Here is a 20896-nt window from a genome sequence, read left to right on the forward strand (position 1 = left end):
TGAGACAACCTTCCACCAGAGACCAAATTTCATATATCATATATATATAGATGTAAGCACCTATATAGGTCTCTTTACTAGTCTGCACCAAAATCTTTTACGACTATATATAGCTATTAGCTTGATCTTAGAAAGACCAATATTTCAACAGTCTTTTTTATGTGTCTAAACAAACTTTTGCAATAATGTACTAGTCCAAATGGAGTTTACTAGTCTTGGGGTTTTAACTTATAATAAGTTGCTAAAGGTGCATACCCACAACATATTTTGTAGAGGCGTTAAATATTTTCCCTTCCAAGAAATTGATAGTGATATCTGTATAAAAAGCAAATATTTGTGGTCAGATCATAGGTTTTCAGTATTTTAATTATAAAAAGAAATTTTTGTTGCATGTTATTTTGTTATTACATGTAATATAAAAGAAGGAGAATTTGGTTTACGATTGCAAATGAAACAACTATCCACCAAAGACCAAATTATATCTATATCATGTCTATAGATGTAGTACACGTAAGCGAGTCTATATAGGTCGCTGTACTAGTCTGCACTAAAATCTTTACTGAATACTAATTTGACCAAAGACCAATATTTCAACATTTTTCTGATGTGTCTTAACATTATAGTTTTGCAAAATGTAGTACATAAACTCCAAATGAAATTTTACAAGTCTTAGTGGGCTTTAAACTATATATAGTGGCTATTTATAAGGCAACAGACGGTGACCCATACCACATAGAAAGATTTGAAAGCATCCTTTAACATTTCAAACTAGGAAATTTCTGTGTCTTTTTTCTAAGTTGCATATTGAAATATCGGCACCATAGCATCGTCTTATTGGGCCAAAAAAGTATAGCGGGCTATTTTTCGGGTTATTTTTCGCAGGTGTAAAATTTCACAATTTTCTGTAAAAGGGTATACAAAATATTTTGGCAGTTATGATTTTAGCAGATTCAAAACTTTTATCAATACTATTGCATGTGTTGTTTTAAATTGGCGGAATTTATTTGAGCAATTTTGTTCAATGCGAGAAAAATAGGCAAAAATTTGCACCCTGCGAGAAAGCCCTCTACACGCTATGTACGGTATGCATTTACTGTTAATTTTTTACTTCCTGTTTGCTGAAAACTTCTATTTTTTAATTTGCCATGCTCATATATACATGATATATATATAAGTTATTTAATAATTAAGGTTCACAGTATATCTTGTTTACCTAAATTGTAAAAGCAAGGACAAAAACATTTTACAAATGATGATACAGCATATATGTTTAATATTGTCAAAGTTCCAAGTCAAAGTGTGCAGTACTATATAAAGATAAATCACTCCCAATATTATATAATCTGGTCACAAGGTAGACCAACAGAGCTGTGTAGGCGTAGTTTTGATGATTTTTTCTGATGTTTTTTTCTCTCAATGAAATTAGATTATCAAATTTGCATTCTTCTCATGAAGTTCATGGCAGCTAGTAACATTAAACCATTAGTTTTGAATAAAATGTGTAACTGAAAAAGTTTCAAATGCAAGTCTTCTGTATAACGACTTTAAAGGAAAAGGAATCATGAAATATATTTGGTTTCTTAACTTCTCATTTATAGCTGCATTTATGGTTAACCAAAACAGATAGGGGTATGTGACACTGTACACCATGCTGTAATTGTTTATTAATGCACTGACATTCAGTAATGTAATGCACACATGGTTTTTGCTGACTCTTATATCCTATACTAAGAAGAAAGTAGGTGGGAGTGTTGAGTTGTTAACCTGTTCTTCTCTCATTCCAGATTAATAACTCAAAGACTAAACATCAGATTGCAACTTACTTTGATGTATGGTCATATAATGACAGGAAGACCACTATTTTAATTCCGAGGTCACTTAAGGTCTTGGGTTAAGGTCAGGGAAAGTACAAATGCCTTTTGAGTAAGGCCAAAGGTCAAAGTTTAAGGTCACAATTACTAACAATAGAATGTATGGAAAAATTATTTCCATATGGTTTGCTTTGCTTGATTAGAATGAAAAGAATTCAGATTGAATTCAATGGAACAGGAGAAAACATATTGTGTTGATTAAGCCTATTAAATGTAAGGTCAAGGTCATTGCTACTGATATAGATTTTTTGGGGAAACAGTTTTGGATGTAATGTGTTTACCTGTCTCATTGAGATGAAATCAGATGAAGATATTCAGATGAAAGTCATAGTGGGAGACTCCTTTTGATCTTGGGGTCTGTTTATCCAAGAATGAGGTTATTGTTACTGGAAGTTAGTTTTCATCAATTGTAAATGAAATGCAAGACTGAACATATATAAATGACATGTTCTTTTTTATTTTCTCCATTTATAAATGAACAGCTAATGAAGCATCTGTTGGCTCTTGTTATAGGTATTTTCTATTTGAATGTTGACATGTTTCAAATAAGTAAGTGAGGCAATTTTGAAAATTTGTAAAAAATCATTCTTATTTAACAAATTTGCAACAAGTTTTCTTGTCAGAACATTATGGACATTATATCACATTTTAACTTGTAAGTTTTATTTACCATAATTTGGTTAATTGCTAGGAAAATAGAAGAAATTTTTATTTTCTGACTTGAATTATACGAACTATAAGTTGGAGGTAGTCAATATAGTTGAAAGTAGTATAATGGTGACTTATGAATGTCTGTGTCATTAGATTTAAATAAACTTTTTTAGTTGATGTGAGGTTTTCAGGTGCTGAGGTGACGACTCATTTTAAACAAGGTAAAGTTATGTTTCTTCTGACATAAAGTAACAAAGTCCTTATAATTGGCTTAACATATATAACTTAAAGATATTGAATGAAAAATGATTTACAACTGCTTTTAAGGAAATGTGCATCATAAAAAATGATAAACCCTATACCAAGAATGGCTTTATATGTTTTGTTAACAAATAAAATATCTTTTTACATTTGGTGATAAAAAGAATAAAAATGGTGTTATACTTTGTGGTATTAGGTATGATAATACATTTGCCTCATAACCTTATAGGTCTTTGTTTAAATGGATTGATGGACATATTTGTATAGTACTGTACAGGAGTGTGGCATGTTGTGGTTGTGTTTTATACTGGGGATTCATTATCATTAGTGTGTTTATAATTTTCATAAAGTATATGGACAAAGGTCATCATCAAAATAAAGAATAAACGAAATAAAAGTTTCCTTAGTCAACCGAAATTGATAGCAAAATGTATCTACTGTATGGTTATTTGTAAAGGTAAAGCAGTGTTTTGCACCAGTCAGCCAATCAGAGGTACTAATTTGTATTAGCTTACCATGTGTTAACCTCTTATATCCTGGGATATTATTCTCATTGGGTTTCTATCTTGTTACCATATTATTCTACATCTCCCTTTGGGCATTTTGTGGATAATTTTGTGTTATTTCATAGTTACTTTTTGAACAAAATTGAATTTTGATATTTAATGTATTTAGATGTAAACCATTTTAAGAATTTGATCACATAGTTAACAGCAATATTCCTACTTTCATGCAGAAGCTTGAATCAATTATATGTTGATGCCTATAGTTTATTTGACATTACAATGGTCATTTATGACATGTTGTAGTTATCATTTTGTGGTTACTGAAAGGATAGGTACCATAGATACCTTTATTTAAATATATATAATCATGATTGAATTACATGTATGTCTTTACTAAGTACAAACTGTGATGGACTAATTCACCTGTTGAGAAGTGGGCTTCGTGAATTCATGAGATATACATGTAAACTAATAGTTACAGTGACTGTGAGTCACTTTAAATATTTCAATTTCAAAACCAAGGCATTTTAAATTGGACATATATCAGTCTAAAAACAATCATGAAAGCAAAAGTTACATGAATCATTCAGTTTGAACTAAAATAAGTAAAAAAGGTTTCAAAAACAGCATCATATATATACATGTAAATGTAAATATTGCAACAAATCTGAATGTCTATTGATAAATGTTAAGGGTTAGAACCAAGGTTTCCAGTACTTAGGGTTGGTTTGATTTAGCTTTTTAAAAACATAGACCTAGCTAGTCACATTAAATGATTTCATTGTATTTAAAACTGTTTGTTTGCCAAAAGTCAGAATATTTGTATTCTTGCAGAAAGCAACTTGTGAAAACCCAATTTTGGCCAAGGGGCTGGTTTAAATATTTTCTGAACATTTTTAATCAAGCATAAAGCATTACATTTAACATGAAATGATGTTTTCCAGTATACCATGTTTATTGTATTGCTACATTCAGATATTAGACAAATATTTAATTAGTTAGTTAATGTGGTACACATTTGATAAAAGAATGACTTATTCATGTATTGACAGTTTAGTAATGTTTTATTTGTTTTTCAATTATTAATGTTATTTAAATTATAATTATATGTTGAAAAATGTATTTTCAGTTATAATTTGATTTAAAATAAATTTACTCAATATTAAGTAAAGATCTTAATCCTGACGTAAACTAGACCAAAGCAAGGTCAAATCTGTCAGGGTGACACCATGCGGGCAGATCAACCTAAACTGACCACTGGTCATTTGAGATTTAAATTTTTCGTCCTCTAAGAATGACAAAGTTGATAGAGAATTAAAGGTTTACAGATATATATTGACTGAAGTGTTATCATAATCCACATTTGATTAATAAGTTCAACTATTAATATAACTCACATAAATTAGGAAGGTTAATATCACTATATATATATATAAAGAAATTAAATGTTTTTTTTTGGTTTTTTTTATCAAGGAGGAATTAAATTCAAAACATTGCTGATAAGTTGAATAATGTTGTTAATTTTTTTTAAGTGAAGAACAGATTTTATTATTGTACTATAGCAGTTATATTTTTGCATGAATTTTGGTCTCTTATTTGCAAGGTGCAGGGCAGATTAAAAAAAGCAAAACTTTTCGCCCAAGACAGATAGAATAAAGCCTAAATTAAGGGGACATTTGATTGCACCCTCATTTTTCAGTGATTTCTGTACCACTATAAAGACATTACTGAATTTGCCAGATAAAATGTTTCACTCAAAGACATTAATACATTATCTTTATTAGTTTAATTCCAGATGATTTCTCAAGCAGAACCATCATCAAATATTTTCTTTTTTATTCTTAAATGTTTGAATGAGTGATCCTTCATTATGACAGTGACTTAGTATTTATCTCATGAATCTTATACTTATAGAAATAGAGCTTTAAACAGATGAATATTCAAGCAGTGGGTTCTTGGAATAAGGGTTATATATTATATTACACTCCTTTCTAAATGTTTAAAAAATAAAATCTACTTTCGTTTTGCTTATCAAATTGGTGTAGCATTAAATTATATCCTTTACGGCACCCATATATTTGCGATTTGTGTACATTATGAATTAAGTTTTATCTTTTAGTCTATGTTTATTCATTGTACGTTATATATTTATTTGATGTGTATACCCTTGTAAGTAGGTGAGAAATATTTGAAGTCACTTTTGGTCTATTGTTTTGATTTGAAGAGTCCAAATAAGTAATGCAAACTTGTTAGTGGAGCCAGTCGGACTGATAAGTTCAAAGGACAAAACACCCATTATTACCACAAAGTCAATAAGTTTCCATATACAAGGATGGCCAACTTGTCAATTGGTAGATAAAATTCTAATAGATATTTGTTAGAGGGGATTCACAAAAGGTTGCTTGAAAAAGTTTGAATTGATTATTTGAGCTATTCTGTTTCTTTTTCTTGTGAGTATTGACACTGGATTATGGAATTTGCCTTGTATATAAAAGAGGAGTTCCATAGGTCGGTAATATTGTTAATAGAAGTTGACTTTGTTAACTTCTTGGTTCTGAAGTGTCTTGCAGTCAGTTTGGTTAACTTGTTTGTGATTATATCTCATGAATGGATGGAAACAACATTTCTGCTTTTCTAGGCCAGACAAAAAATGTATTTTCTTTCAAACCCAAATGAACCTTTGGAAATCTGTATATATAAATATAAACTACTTTTGCAAATGTTCTGAGGTCATTGGACATGAGTGCTGGTAAAGTTGCAACATTCCTTCTGAGGGAAGGGTGAAATTTACTGAAAGCAGCTCCCTAGTGCCATAATGTATTGAAAGCAGCAGCACCTCATATTTGTAAACCAACTAAATTTTAAATTCAGCTGTGTTAAAGAATTGGAGAATCAAGACTTATATAAAGTGGCTACCTGTAGTACACTTTGTGTGCTTGTATTTAAGACTTGGCATCTGTGCTAAAGCCATAGACTCTAAGGACATACATCATAACATTTAGGTATATAGATGTAGATGCATCCTTGAATTATAAGTACTCACAGAGCACTTTACAGAATGAAAATCACTTAACTCATATATCACAGTTCATTGGCTTAAAATTGAAAATGTTTTTCACTTATTTATGCATTTTGATTTTCAATGCTAAATATAATGCCTATGTTACTTATTCTATTCCTGTCAATATATTCTGATATAACCAGCATGGCTGTGGAAATGTTACATAACGTCAAATACAAATGGTAAATCAGTCAACTGTATGCATGCTTATCACAGCGCTATCAAAAATCCTGGGGAGCACACTTGCTACATATTTAATTAGTTACTTTTGAGCTTTCATAACTTACAATTATTACTAGTAGATTTTGGTTCTTATATTTTTATGATTGACCTATAATTATATTACTATGCTTAGTATCTTTGGTTGATTGGTTGATGGTTACTTTATGTTCCTTCACAATTATTCCATTTAGATTCTGAAGAATAACATGCTAATGAGGTATTGCCCTGCTTTGTTCTTGACCAACATGTAATGATAACTTACAAGTATGCCAAGTTGTAAAGCCTTTGTTTTTATTGGTACCCAATTTTATGGCAATTCTAAATGTCTTCATTATATGCAAGAAAGAGGATGCGAGTGCTGATTTTTACGCAGCTGCATTAGCCTTCTCTTTTTCGAAAACTACAAGAGTGTCTTTTACGTGCAAGAAATATATCTCATCTCTATCTTAGTAGAGGTTATCCATTTATTGTCCCCCTTGATGGACTATCATTGTTTCTCAAGGCCATATGCGCAAATGGTGTGGATGGAGTATTCAGTAATTGAAATTTTCTTCCCAGGAGGGTGATTGAACCAGGAACTTTTGTGTTAGAAGTCTGATGCTCTAACCATTATACACCACAGCTCCTAAGCTTATGTGAGAAACCTGTCCATCTTAAGTGTAATAATTGAAAGAACTTACTCCTGCTGCGTCGCTCTATTAATAATCAACAACTGGAATAAAGGGTGAAAAAAAAATACATATATCATTGCCAGGGGACATGGCAGGGTCATTGATAAGAAGCAGGATTTTATTATAATCCTACTTGCCTTATTAGACTTTTTAGCTTTATTTTAAGTATAAAAGTGTCCTTCAGATTAAGGAATGAAAAAAAACATATGTAATTGGACCTACCTTCAACTTGTTTGATGGCCTTAATCTAGATACATCTAAACTTTCATTTCTGAAAAGTTAAAAAAATTTATTCATTCATAAAATTGCTTACACATTCTATGAGCATGCTTATTTAAAAATGCATATTGAATTTCATTTTGTGAATACCTTTAAAAATGGATGATATAAAAACGTTCTCCTTGTATGTATAATAAGTAACAATACAATGACATAAAGCAATATAACAACCTACTGGGTAGAACATTTCAACATTAAGTCTTTTATTATCTCAAAATTAAAACCTTCAGGTACAATCTATTTATAGTTTAATGTCGCAATAGGTTTTTATAAATCACTGAAAAAATAAGAATAAAAATAAAGAGTACATTATACTTATGTTTAAGACATTCACATACAAGATGTAAATTTTATTTTATTGTAAAAACCTGCTGACTTAAAGCATTTAAATTGGTCTAGTCCATTGAGAAAGGTTAACGTTGTGACCGTATAATTTCTTTGATATATCTACCTATTACAGGTGATTTGAACCTACCTCGAAGTTGATGGGACCTGGCCATGTTTGTAAGAAAAGAATGACATTGTCTTCAACACAAAACCTTTTTATAGATTATAAGTCTGAAATGTTCCTTTGTTTGATTAGTGGCTTGACACAAAATCACATAGGTCTCTGTCGGCGAACATTTAATGAATGAAAGTGGGTCTATCCCGTCTGTTAATGGGCAAATGGTGAGCTAGGAAAGTTACAAGTGTAGACTTGTATAAGATAACTTGTCTTTTATCTACCTGTTTGTCAGTAAATACACCTTCCTGTGTTAATCTATAAGTTTTATTCATTTAACTTTGAATGGGAAAAACTCCTTCCAATAGATCATTGGGTTCAAATTGTTTTCTTCTTTATTTCTGAGGTCTAGAGTATTATTTGGCTTACAATGCCCGCTACTGTACATAAAATCCTTGAACTCCCTGAATTTGGACCCTTTTGTTGTATGGTATACCAAACTGTCAAAATTTGAAATGCAAATAAATTCTGGCTTGCTTAATTGTAAAAAATGCAAATGAGTGTTTTATAGATGTTAAGTAAATGGTATGCATTATTTAGGAGATGTGAGCTGGCTCCACTTTGATGATTATATGTTAGCTGTTAGAAACCTCTTACAGCTAGTCATCATCAAACCAAAGGTATTTTTATAGACGGAGAACACATGTAATGTTAAAGTGTTGACCTGTAGATGAGAGACAGTGCTGACAACATATAAGTTAGTATTAATAGCAGGTGCTTGATTAACTCATTACTGTAGCCATCATGTAATCTACCAGATCTCTTGGTGTATCTATTGATTTTAAGTATATTAAAGAAGAGAATGCAGGAGTTTAATAAGCCACCAGATTATTAACTGGTTAGGTTACCATGTGCAATCAATTCTAGATAATTAAACAAGTGTTTTAGAAAATACAGTTCAAGTTTAAAACTGGTGATTCCTAAGTTAAATATTGGAATTTTCATTATTCCAGGAATAATGATAGTTCATTAAGTCATTGAACATGTCTTGAGCTCTTTTTGTACTTAAAGATTGGTTGTACCTTATTAATGAGATGGTATTCCAGTGTTAAGTTTAAGTTACATAATGGAGAATCATGTAGCTGTATCTCATATTGTAGAACACTTAAGTCTTACTAAAAGAGGAAGTGAAAAATTAGGTATACCCATAAAGGAGTGTGTGATATAAATATTGATATTATCAATCAGCTTTATTTTCTGATTATCTCCACTTGTTTGATGTTAGCACTTAAAAGTGTACCTGAACATTAGGTATTTGTTGATTAACACAGGTAAAGAGAAGATATGATCAGATATATATGGTTTGATATATAAATATTCATCTAGGGACATACAAACATTTAAAAGATTGTGAGTGATTGTTGTAATACTTATCACCTTTACTTCTTTACAACAGATAAACCATTATAACAATATCTCTAATCTCAAATCAGTAAATCAGGGCATGTATTCCCCAACAAGGCAAATATGCAGGTACATTTTGAAATCGTTGTTGAAAGGTAGCACCAGTGCTTTGAACAAGAGAATCGTCTATTACTTGGACAATGGTGATAAATAAACCAGTCACTATCACATTAAATCAATGAGATTACATTTACATAACATTTTGTATGACTTATAAATCAGCGCCCTTAAATGTCAAAATATAGTTATATGACCTGGCCTAGATATAAAGTCAAATTGCATTGATGCAACATAATGCAAACATCGATTAAACGATCATTACCATGAGACAGCTACCAAACAACTCATCCAAGCCTATAAATTGTCAGGCAAGTGGAAAAAAAAATCTATTTAGAAATTGGCAGAACACTAATTGTTAATGACCATGATAATTTATTCAAATCTTTACTAGACTGAGAACAAATTACACATTGTTAAAAAAAAATAGGCACGTTTGGTTTTTAAGGGTTTTTGTTTGCAGGTCTTTCTGTCTTTTGTGTCTTTGAATTCCTATGATTTTACTACCTCATATATGTAAAAGGTCAATGGCCTGGATTCTGGAGTCAAAGCAGAATACATATTTTAGTACATTTGTACTAAAGAATTTTGAGAAATTGCTGTAATGCTCTTAAGCTGAATACAGTTACCATAGAAGTTATGCCCCTGCACTCCAATGCAAGTATAAAGGTAATACTTGAATAGTGTTATGTCTTCCAAGACAAACAGGGGTATACTTGTGTCATTTCAAGACAAATGGGGGCATACTTGAGACATTCCAAAACAAATAGGGACATACCTAAATATGAGTCATTCAAAGACAAAAAGGGGCATATGCTTGTGTCATTTCAAGACGAAAAGGGGCAATTACTTGTTTCATTCCAAGACGAATAGGGACATTCTTGTGTCATTCCAAGACAAATATGGACATACCTAAATATGTGTCATTCCAAGACAAATAGAGGCATACCTTGTCATTCCAAGACATTTCAGAGTGTTAAGCATAAATTTCATGAGAAGTTCCTATCCCATCAGTTAAATGAGGCAATATATTGGAAGTTACAAGTTTCTTCTAAAAATAGAGTGCAGAGAAGTGAAGGCATTGAGTAAAACATATATTCGTCCATAAAAGGAGAAAGAAGTGTCATTGCTCCAGTTTTAAGACAAGTACATGAGACGATGCACTGATGTAAAAGTTATAAAAGTGAGAGAATTGCATTAGATGGAAGATTTAAGGTTAAGAGACTGACAGGGGTTATTGTCATGTAATCAGAATAGATCAAAGACTGTTTAGGCTGTCTGAAGTTGGCCTGTACTTTAGGAGACTTATCACCCTGTCTAATTCCGACACTGCTGATTTTAAAATCCTCTGTAAGATTTCAATTATTTAATGTTTTTTCATTTCATTGTGATAAAATCAAATTGAAATGAAATTGTAACGCATGCCTTTGTGAAGTTAAATCTACCCTGACTTGATAAGTATTTTTGACCTATATTTGTACATTGTTGCAAATATTTTCTTTCATCAATCATAACTTACTAGACAAGCATATTTTCTTAGGTATGGTGATGTGTCCTCTCATATTTTAATACATTTTTGGCATGATTGCAAAAATTCTAAATGTCGTTCGTTCTGCGCTTTGAAGTTTATAAGCATTTATCATCGAAAATAAACAGTGGTATTAAAAGCTATTTTAATCCTTTTAGACCGAGTTAAACATACCAGAGATAGTTAAAGTCTTACGTTGTTGGTTGCTTTGATTATCAGGGGTACAATGTCTTTTTCCAATATTAAATATTGGTCACAATTTAATTATTGTTTACTTTTACTTAGCACATTCTTCTGCAGTGAATAATGTTAGCATATACTACAAGTAATAATTGAGGCTCTAAAGTGAACACAGTGGTTCAAATTAGCTTTAAATACTAATTAAGATCTGGGACCATTTGAAATTTTAATTTAAAGGTCCTCCATGAAAAATAAATGGTCTAAAGCATCAGTGTACAGTATAGAATGGTAAATCCTTGCAATTGGCTATTGTAAGCAAAAATGAAAAGTCCCTTTCTAGTAATCCAGGTCCTAGAATAATGTTGGCATTAGGTCAATGGCAATCAAATCAGTGGGAAGGTCATCAATGAATGAAAAAAATAGAAAAGTTAATGTAATGAATCAAAATAGGTGGAAGGTTAGTCAATGAATCAAAACAGATGGAAGTTCATTATAAATCAAATCAATGGGACTTAGGTCAATGAATCGGAACATAATGCAGGTCACTGAATCAAAACAGATGGAAGCCAGAAAGGTCACTGAATCAAAACAGATGAAAGCCAGAAAGGTCACTGAATCAAAACAGATGAAAGCCAGAAAGGTCACTGAATCAAAACAGATGGAAGCCAGAAAGGTCACTGAATCAAAACAGATGGAAGCCAGAAAGGTCACTGAATCCAGATGGAAGCCAGAAAGGTCACTGAATCAAAACAGATGGAAGCCAGAAAGGTCACTGAATCAAAACAGATGAAACCCAGAAAGGTCACTGAATCAAAACAGATGAAAGCCAGAAAGGTCACTGAATCAAAACAGATGAAACCCAGAAAGGTCACTGAATCAAAACAGATGGAAGCCAGAAAGGTCACTGAATCAAAACAGATGGAAGGTTAATGCTGACCAGATCAGCGGAATGGTCATTCCAAACAGTTAGAAAGTCACAGAATCAAAAACAGACAATGAATCATATCAAAGGCAACCTAAACTGGTGGGATTTCACAGAATCAAAATAGTTTGAAGATCAATGAATTAATCAGTTAGAAGGTTGATGAATCAAATCAGTGTGAAGGTCAATGAATCAAATCATTGTGAAGGTCAATGAATCAAATCATTGTGAAGGTCAATGAATCAAATCAGTGTGAGAGTCAAATTAATTGAATCAAATCAGTTTGAAGATCAATGAATCAAATCAGAGTGAGGGTCAATGAATCAAATATGTGTGAAGGTACATGAATCAAATTAGTGTGGAGGTCAATGAATCAAATCAGTGTGAAGGTTAATGAATCAAATCAGTGTGAAGGTCAATGATTTAAATCAGTGTGAAGGTCAATGAGTCAAATTAGTGTGAAGGTCAATGAATCAAATCAGGGTGAAGGTTAATGAATTAAAACAGTAGAAAAGTCAATAAATCAGAAGGTTTCTGAATCAAGCATATTGAAAGTCAAAGACTCAAATGACATAGAGACGATTAAAGTCGAATCAGAGAGGCATTAGGAGTGTTAAAGGAGAGTGAAAAAGATAACAAAGACCAATGTAAGCTCAGAACTACATGTACTTGTTTGTGTGTAAAACTTGCCTACATTTTGACTGACACATTGTGAAATCTTGTTTATTTGATGTCAGTAATATTACAGAGTTTTGATTCATAGAGTATCAACATTTTCCAGTCCTTATTTAAATGATCAGTAGGTCAAACATACATCAAATTGGTACATAAGAAAAACATTGTTGAAAAGACGTAATGCAGATCTGTAATTTTTATATGATTCTAAAATAAAAGACAATCTTAGGAGTTTATCAAGCATAACTGGTTATTTAAGAATTCAGTTAAAAAAAAATACGAATGAATAATTAGAAGAAATACAGTAATTCTTTGAAAGGAAAAGTTAAAAACATTAATTAGTAGAATTCCTTTGCAACTGTGTTTATACTGCATATGATTGAATGAGATTTGACTGTTAGTAATTAGTGGACAATTTTGTAAATATGTTTGAGGTGAGGGGAAAGACTTGTTTTGATCAGATTAATAGACTATTAACTTATATTTATGTCAGATGTGCTCTTTTTTATGAATCAGAAAGTTGATAATTATATTTATGGTAAATTGCACTCAAAGACACCACTTTGTGGGTATTTCAACTTCTGTCATAAAGATAAAAATGCTCTCTTTTTTGAATGTGAACATCAGCAATCATATGAAGAATTGTCCTTGAAAGTTTTCAATTCTTATAAAATCAGATTCAAACCATGATGCACCGAAGGGATATTGTTTATGCGTAGTTAAAAGCAATTTTTAGTTCTAAAAGAGACTTAAAAGTGTCCTGGTGGAACAGTTAATGACCAATGTTCCTCCATATAAACACTAGAACATTGTAGACAATTGTATAGATTATTGGCTTTGTACACATTGATATCGTAAATTATTGGCCGCAAGCCACAATGTCAACAGCAGCGAACAAGCTAAAAGGTTTCACATTGTGTTGAGCTGCTGATATTTAACGATATCTATACTAAGAAAACCCGATTCTCTGTTTATGGTTCTATTACTGGTCTTTTCCCTCTCCCTAAGACAGTTTTACGCTTGACGAAAGCAAGCTTGATAAATGCCTCCTCTCACATTGTGACATTGCTGATAATGTCTGGTCTTGTTTGAATGCTTGATACGAGAATTACAGAGCGATAGAGCAGTGTGATATAGGGGTAGGGTAGAACGATAAAAAGATATTTTTGGAAGTAGTGATTATATTATGTGGCACAATTTTCAAGCCTTTTAAAGTGTTTTTTTTTATAAGAATTGGTCATTGGTATGAAGTTGTCAATTATTTAAATGAATATCATCAGATGTGAAAGGTTTTATACCATGTTGTGTCTTTGAGATAATAACAAACAGCAATAAAACCCGTGTTCTTTTGCTCTTTAGTATGTCAAGTGCACATACAAATTAATTTAGTATAATTCCTCTTATTTATAAAAATCTTAATAATAATTTATTACATAGACAAAAATATTTGCTTCAAGAATTATCTATGAATGCCTGAATTTCTTCATGTATTACCAAAGATTACCGCAATATAAAATTAAATATTAGATTTAAATCTACATTAAGTTATGTTTATAGAAACTATACATGATGGAAAAATTTGATATATTTTGATATATGTAAATCTATAATATATATCTATGTAATGACAGTCCAAGGTCCTAAGACAAACAAAAGATGGACGTGAAATTTACTTAATAAATTACTTTTAGACCCTTGAGATTGAGAAGTTATGAATCACACACAATTTCTTTATTAATAAGTTGTTGAGACACAAAACATTATGGTTTGTAAACATCTTGGAATGTGACTTTGTTTGGGAAGAATAAACATGGTCAGTCACTTATTAGTAGAAAAAGTGTGGCATAACCGATACATGATGATTGCCACAATTCCTTTGTCATATAACTTTAGAAAGACTTAACATCACTTGGCTTCCAAAGGTCAGAAGGTGTTAACATTTTACAATTATAGAATTGGGACCATTTTTGGACCTTTCATGAAATTTAAAGAGCCAATCAGATGAATGATATGGGTTGAAAGGGCCATGGGACCAAGTGATATATACATGTAGTTCTGAGGGTCCAGTGATTTTTAGTTGAGACATCTTGATAAGTGATAAAAGGTTGGAGGGCCAATACATGTGATACAAGGACAAATATTAGAGATCAACTGATTTATTTGAGTTTTACAAACCATGGTCAATCTTTATAACATTTTCTTTTTGTTTATTTGCAGCTCGAATAGGAACAACAAATCTCACTGATAAAGATATGGAACAGTGTTTAAAACATACACCCTCCAGAAGAAAGGGAGACAATAAATTGTTTAGAAAACTCCATGACAAAGGTTGGTTATACTTAGAAGCACATACAATGTGTTGAAAAAAATAATTATTATAGATATTGGTAGATAAATAGAATACATGTGTATGTACATTGAAACTCCATGACAAAGATTGGTAGATACTTGCAATTGGTAGCACATACAATGTGTTAAAAAAAAGACCCAATAATAAATGTGGGTAGATTCCTATTATGACATTAAAACAAGCCTACACAAATAACATAGATAAATTAGTCAAAAAGGTTGCATGTAAACTTGAAAAAACATCAAACTCCATGACCCAAAAAAAAGATAGAAAGTGAAGTCCGTAAAAAATGACCAAATCAAATTAATGTTATCAATCAATGGGAAAAGTATAAAACAACTGCTATATTCCTGACTTGGTACAGGCTTTTTCCAGAGAAACCTGGTTTTATAAATTTACCTTGCTAAACCTAAGCTGAGTGGTTTATGAACACTCCAAGATAATAGGTTTACTTACTCATACATTAAAGCTCACTGACAAAAGAATTCACAGGTTGGTAGATATTAACACCACCAAAGTTTCAAGATTTTAAATACTTTTTTGTTGTACATGTAGATTCTGTATTTAAACATATTAGTTTATTTCAGTAAAAAATAATTTTATCATTTCTCATTGATCTGTAGAATGATGCATGGTTCTTCAATGGACAGTTTTCCTTAAATAGAATCAATGTGTTCCTACAATTTTGAAAAGATGTTTTTTGTATGACATACAAAGTTGTGCTTTGCAAGGGAATTTAATTATAAGAGTCTAAGTCTTGGTAGATAGTTTAGTTTCTAAGTTAGAACTAGATTAAGGACAGATTATCTTATGTCTAGGAACTGAATATACAATATTCTCATTCAAACATTAGTAATTGATTTTCCAAAAAATCAGGTCATAAATGTGTTTTTATAGACCATGTACCAATTAACACCCATGCACTTTACCAAAAGAGATTGACATATTTATGCACATGTAAAATAGGTTTTGCTATGAGAGTTTAAAGACTTGTTCTTGAAGAGTTTGTGTGGTGTGTGATTTTTGTTTGATATTTGTTTTGGATAACATGTAAATGTTTGTAAGACCTTCTACCATGATTAACCCTTGCTGAGCTACTAGATTGGCTCAACACCAAGTTATAGTAAGCTTAACATAGACAAGATGTTAACACCTGTTTCTCTCCTGAGTCTAGACAAAATCATTATGACTTTCCTACTTTTCAAAGGTTTTTATTTAATTTCTTTGAAATAATCTGGATGATTTATTGTAATGAGAGATGAATGATTGTTTAAGAATCCTTTAATTTTTATTGAAGTAATTTTTAATGATTATTTTTCAAAAGAAATTTCTATTTCCATCATGAGTGGTTTAACAGTTTAATATATATGAAAAAAGTTAAAAATAATACTTGTATAAAGTTAAATTATTGTTTAATGTCCCTTTAGTTAGCACATTAGAAAAAGTTCAGTTAAAATCTGTTCATCATTAAGTGATATTTCTTGCAAGTTTGTGTTTTCTATTAAACTGAATTGTACTTGAACAATCTAAAAACCAGATGCTCCGCAGGGCGTAGCTTTATACGACCGCAGAGGTTGAACCCTGAACGGTTGGGGCAAGTATGGACACAACATTCAAGCTGGATTCAGCTCTAAATTTGGATTATGATTAAATAGTTGACACAGCATAGGTTTCTGACACAGAATGAATGTGTTCTAATGAACTTAATTTTTTTGTTTTCTCTTAGAGCAATTCACTATGCTGTTGAATAGTAATCCTCTCAAAAAAATGTTTGAAGAAATTTTCTTTTTATTTAAGAAATTTCAAATGAGAAAAATTGAACCCAATTTTTTTAATCACATCCCCCTTTTCATTATTCCAAAACTAATCTCAATTAAAATATTCTAATGGAGTTTGCAACAATAACTACTCATTTAAATACATCATAAAATATTAAGATGTAAAAAAACTGCTTGTTTTCACTGAATGGTAAAGATTATTTTAATTTATCAGTTGGTAGTAAAAAGTGAATATACATTGTATATTGTATATATAACAAAGATTTAAGTTGATTCTGGACAAAGAAAGATAACTCCAATTAAAAAAAAATCTTGCTATTGCACAATGTTTTGCAATAAGATATTTCTTGCTTACTATTCTGGACAAAGAAAGATAACTCTAATTAAAAATTTTTTTGCTATTTCACAATATTGTGCAATTAGATATTTCTTGCCATTGCGCAATACTGTGCAATTGAAAAGACTTGCTATTGCACAATACTTAATATAATAAATTTAGATCCTGATTTGGACCAACTTGAAAACTGGGCCCATAATCAAAAATCTAAGTACATGTTTAGATTCAGCATATCAAAGAGGCCCAAGAATTCAATTTTTTTTAAAATCAAACTTAGTTTAATATTGGACCCTTTGGACTTAAATGTAGACCAATTTGAAAACAGGACCAAAAATGAAGAATCTACATACACAGTTAGATTTGGCATATCAAAGAACCCCATTTATTCAATTTTTGATGAAATCAAACAAAGTTTAATTTTGGACCCCGATTTGGACCAACTTGAAAACTGGGCCAATAATCAAGAATCTAAGTCCATTTTTAGATTCAACATATCAAAGAACTTAACCGATTCTTTTTTTGTCAAAATCAAACTAAGTTTAATTTTGGACCCTTTGGACCTTAATGTAGACCAATTTGAAAATGGACCAAAAGTGAAGAATCTACATACACAGTTAGATTCGGCATATCAAAGAACCCCAATTATTCAATTTTGATGAAATCAAACAAAGTTTAATTTTGGACCCTTTGGGCCCCTTATTCCTAAACTGTTGGGACCAAAACTCCCAAAAACAATACCAACCTTCCTTTCATGGTCATAAACCTTGAGTTTAAATTTCATAGATTTCTATTTACTTATACTAATGTCATGGTGCGAAAACCAAGATAAATGCTTATTTGGGTCCCTTTTTGGCCCCTAATTCCTAAACTGTTGGGACTTAAACTCCCAAAATCAATACAAACCTTCCTTTTGTAGTCATAAACATTGTGTTTAAATTTCATTGATTTCTATTTACTTTAACTAAAGTTATTGTGCGAAAACCAAGAATAATGCTTATTTGGGCCCTTTTTTGGCCCCTAATTCCTAAACTGTTGAAACCAAAACTCTCAAAATCAATCCCAACCTTTCTTTTGTGGTCATAAACCTTGTGTCAAAATTTCATAGATTTCTATTAACTTAAACTAAAGTTATAGTGTGAAAACAAAGAAAATGCTTATTTGGGCCCTTTTTGGCCCCTAATTCCTAAAATGTTGGGACCAAAACTCCCATAATCAATACCAACCTTTCTTTTGTGGTCATAAACCTTGTGTTAAAATTTCATAGATTTCTATTCACTTTTGCTAAAGTTAGAGTGCGAAAACTAAAAGTATTCGGACGACGACGCAGACGACGACGCCAACGTGATAGCAATATACGACGAAAATTTTTGCGGTCGTATAATTAGTTTTCTAGTGTGGATCATAGTCTTTTGGCAAATAGAAATTGACATAATTTTTGTTGGAGTCTTGGCTGCATCTTGGCTGCCTGAGTGGTCTTGGTAGTATTAGACTGTTGACACTGGGGTTATGAGTTTAAGTCCAGGCACATGGTCATTGGTAGGTGGCCTTTGACTCTGTTATTCTGTTATTCTGTTGGTACTCAGACTTCTTTTCCACCTTAAAAAGTTACGCTCACAATATAGCCAATTTAACTGAATGTTGCGTTAAATACCAACAATTGATATTCAATCAATCATAATATTTGTTAAGAAACATTATCATTGTTTGAATTCTTTTGGAAAAAATTCAAATTAAGTTCGCTCTAAATATTGACTTAAGAGTTTTAAGACTATGAACATAAAAAGTTGGATATGATTACCAATGAGACAACTATTCTCCCAAAGACTTAGATGTAAGCTATAGGTCATTGTACTCTACTAGTTTTCTACAAATAAGAATTTTGGTAAATCCCAAAAAAAGCAAGTATAAGTAAGGGAACCATATGTTTGAGTGTAGATGATCTGAGTGTTTAGGAACTTTGATCTATCTTATATAAACAGAATTAAAAATGAACTTCTATGCCTTCTCTCCAATGTAAAACACAACAAGATTAAATAAACAATGTTTCAATACTTAGGACAGAAACCTACATATGTTGTAAGAGTGAAGTGAAAAGGTAATTAAGATATAGTGAAACCTAGGTGTAACTAGTCTTCCAGTATTTTAGAGTCTTACAGCTACAGAAATATAGAGTAAGTGTAGGGAAATCTGTAATGTGGTCACTATATGATGGATAGATTTACTCCCCAGACCAAGTTAAATATCAAAGATCCTGTCCCAAGTCAGGAACCTTGTTGCTGGTTGTTTTATGTCATATCTAATGTTTTTTTGGGTTCTTTGGAATACATGATTTTTATAGCAGAACTTAATATCTTTTTGAATTATTGACAGCTTTTATAGATCTGGGATGGATTAGAGGTCAGCATATTGTATAGGCACCTAAATACTGTTGAAGACTGGATGTTACCCTAATTATGGCTGTTGTACATTTTGTTGTTGGGTTGCTGTTTTCTTGACACATATCTCTTTTCTTCTTATGAGGTCTCACATGTAGTGAGTTGGTGAGGAATCATATAATAATCCAATCATATTTGTCGAACATTTTTTTGTAAATTTAAATATAAATCAGCTGTCATTCTGTGCCACGTAATTATCAGAATATTAGCATCCTTATTTTACTGTACTAATATTTGTTGAGATAGACTTAATAATTTTTATAAACATCAATTTGAGGGTGAAGTGGTGAAATGCTGCAGCTTCTTTATAACACTGTATCAGACAGCCACCCAGGCCGACTGTTTATAAAAATTACCATCATTATCATAAATATTTCTAGTCTATTACCACTCTGGTTAATTAATCTACAGAACTAAGTCAAGGAAAAAACAAGTCTCTATTTTTAAATTGAACTTAAATTAGGCCTTTGGAAGTAACATACAGTACACTTCTGTATAATGGCCAATTACTTTTGCAGGTTTAGGTTGTCTGCACTGAAATAAGATTGGCAGTTTTAAAGGAAAAATATTCCATCTAATTAAAAACAGAGATATGGTCCCGACCTGCAGACCAAACATTTCTGACAAACCATTATAACATTGCACCAGAATATCCTATAAGATTTACATGTTATTATAGTTTAATTTAAACACAATGCACTGTTATACTGCAATGTTTTTACAGTCACTTAATTTCTATAGTATAAAGTCTTGTAATATGACTGTAGATTAGGTTTGTCGTGAGTTTCCTGTCTATGAAGTCAATGGTTGATACTAAGGTAAATGTCAAATAGTCTTTGAATTGATTGTAACTTTAACAGGCTGATGTAACTGTAGTCTGACATCTCTCTGATCTCATCACAATAACACACCAGACAACATAAAACTTTACATTCAAATGATTTATTACATTATGTAACCCACCCCCTAAAAGACCACTCAAAAGTTCAAATCATATAAATATTTAAACAGCTCCTGGATGTTTCTAAAATATCACAGGTTTCAGATTTTGTTTATCTTATATATAGCTTAATGACCATTTCAGAATTGCTTGTAAATTCTTGAAATGTTTGTAAGAGGTTGGGTGTTTTTTTTCTCTGAAAATTGAGGTTTCTGGATCCCCAATAAATATATATGTAGCAAAAAGGGTGGTAACTCTGTATTTTG

The 20896-nt window shown here is 31.3% G+C and overlaps 2 protein-coding genes across 12 annotated transcripts in view; one reads left to right on the forward strand and one right to left on the reverse strand.

Annotated features, from left to right (window-relative positions):
- Positions 1–20896, reverse strand: part of LOC134695583 (uncharacterized) — a 57927-nt gene that overhangs the window by 15220 nt on the left and 21811 nt on the right. For 2 of the 4 annotated variants that reach the window (XM_063556855.1, XM_063556852.1), the window contains exon 2: positions 7466–7514. The gene's annotated coding sequence lies outside the window, so the exon portion shown is untranslated. Of the gene's footprint in view, positions 1–7465; positions 7515–7997; positions 8127–9046; positions 9068–20896 lie in introns of those variants that run through there. The other 2 variants (XM_063556854.1, XM_063556851.1) reach the window with 2 other exon arrangements.
- Positions 1–20896, forward strand: part of LOC134695582 (calcium uptake protein 3, mitochondrial-like) — a 71605-nt gene that overhangs the window by 7148 nt on the left and 43561 nt on the right. For all 8 annotated transcript variants that reach the window (XM_063556843.1, XM_063556846.1, XM_063556849.1 and 5 more), the window contains exon 3: positions 15008–15118. In XM_063556843.1, the coding sequence (XP_063412913.1) occupies positions 15008–15118 (111 nt within the window). The remainder of the gene's footprint in view (positions 1–15007; positions 15119–20896) is intronic.

This window comes from Mytilus trossulus, chromosome 14 (genome assembly GCF_036588685.1).
Source record: "Mytilus trossulus isolate FHL-02 chromosome 14, PNRI_Mtr1.1.1.hap1, whole genome shotgun sequence".
Taxonomy (NCBI): domain Eukaryota; kingdom Metazoa; phylum Mollusca; class Bivalvia; order Mytilida; family Mytilidae; genus Mytilus; species Mytilus trossulus.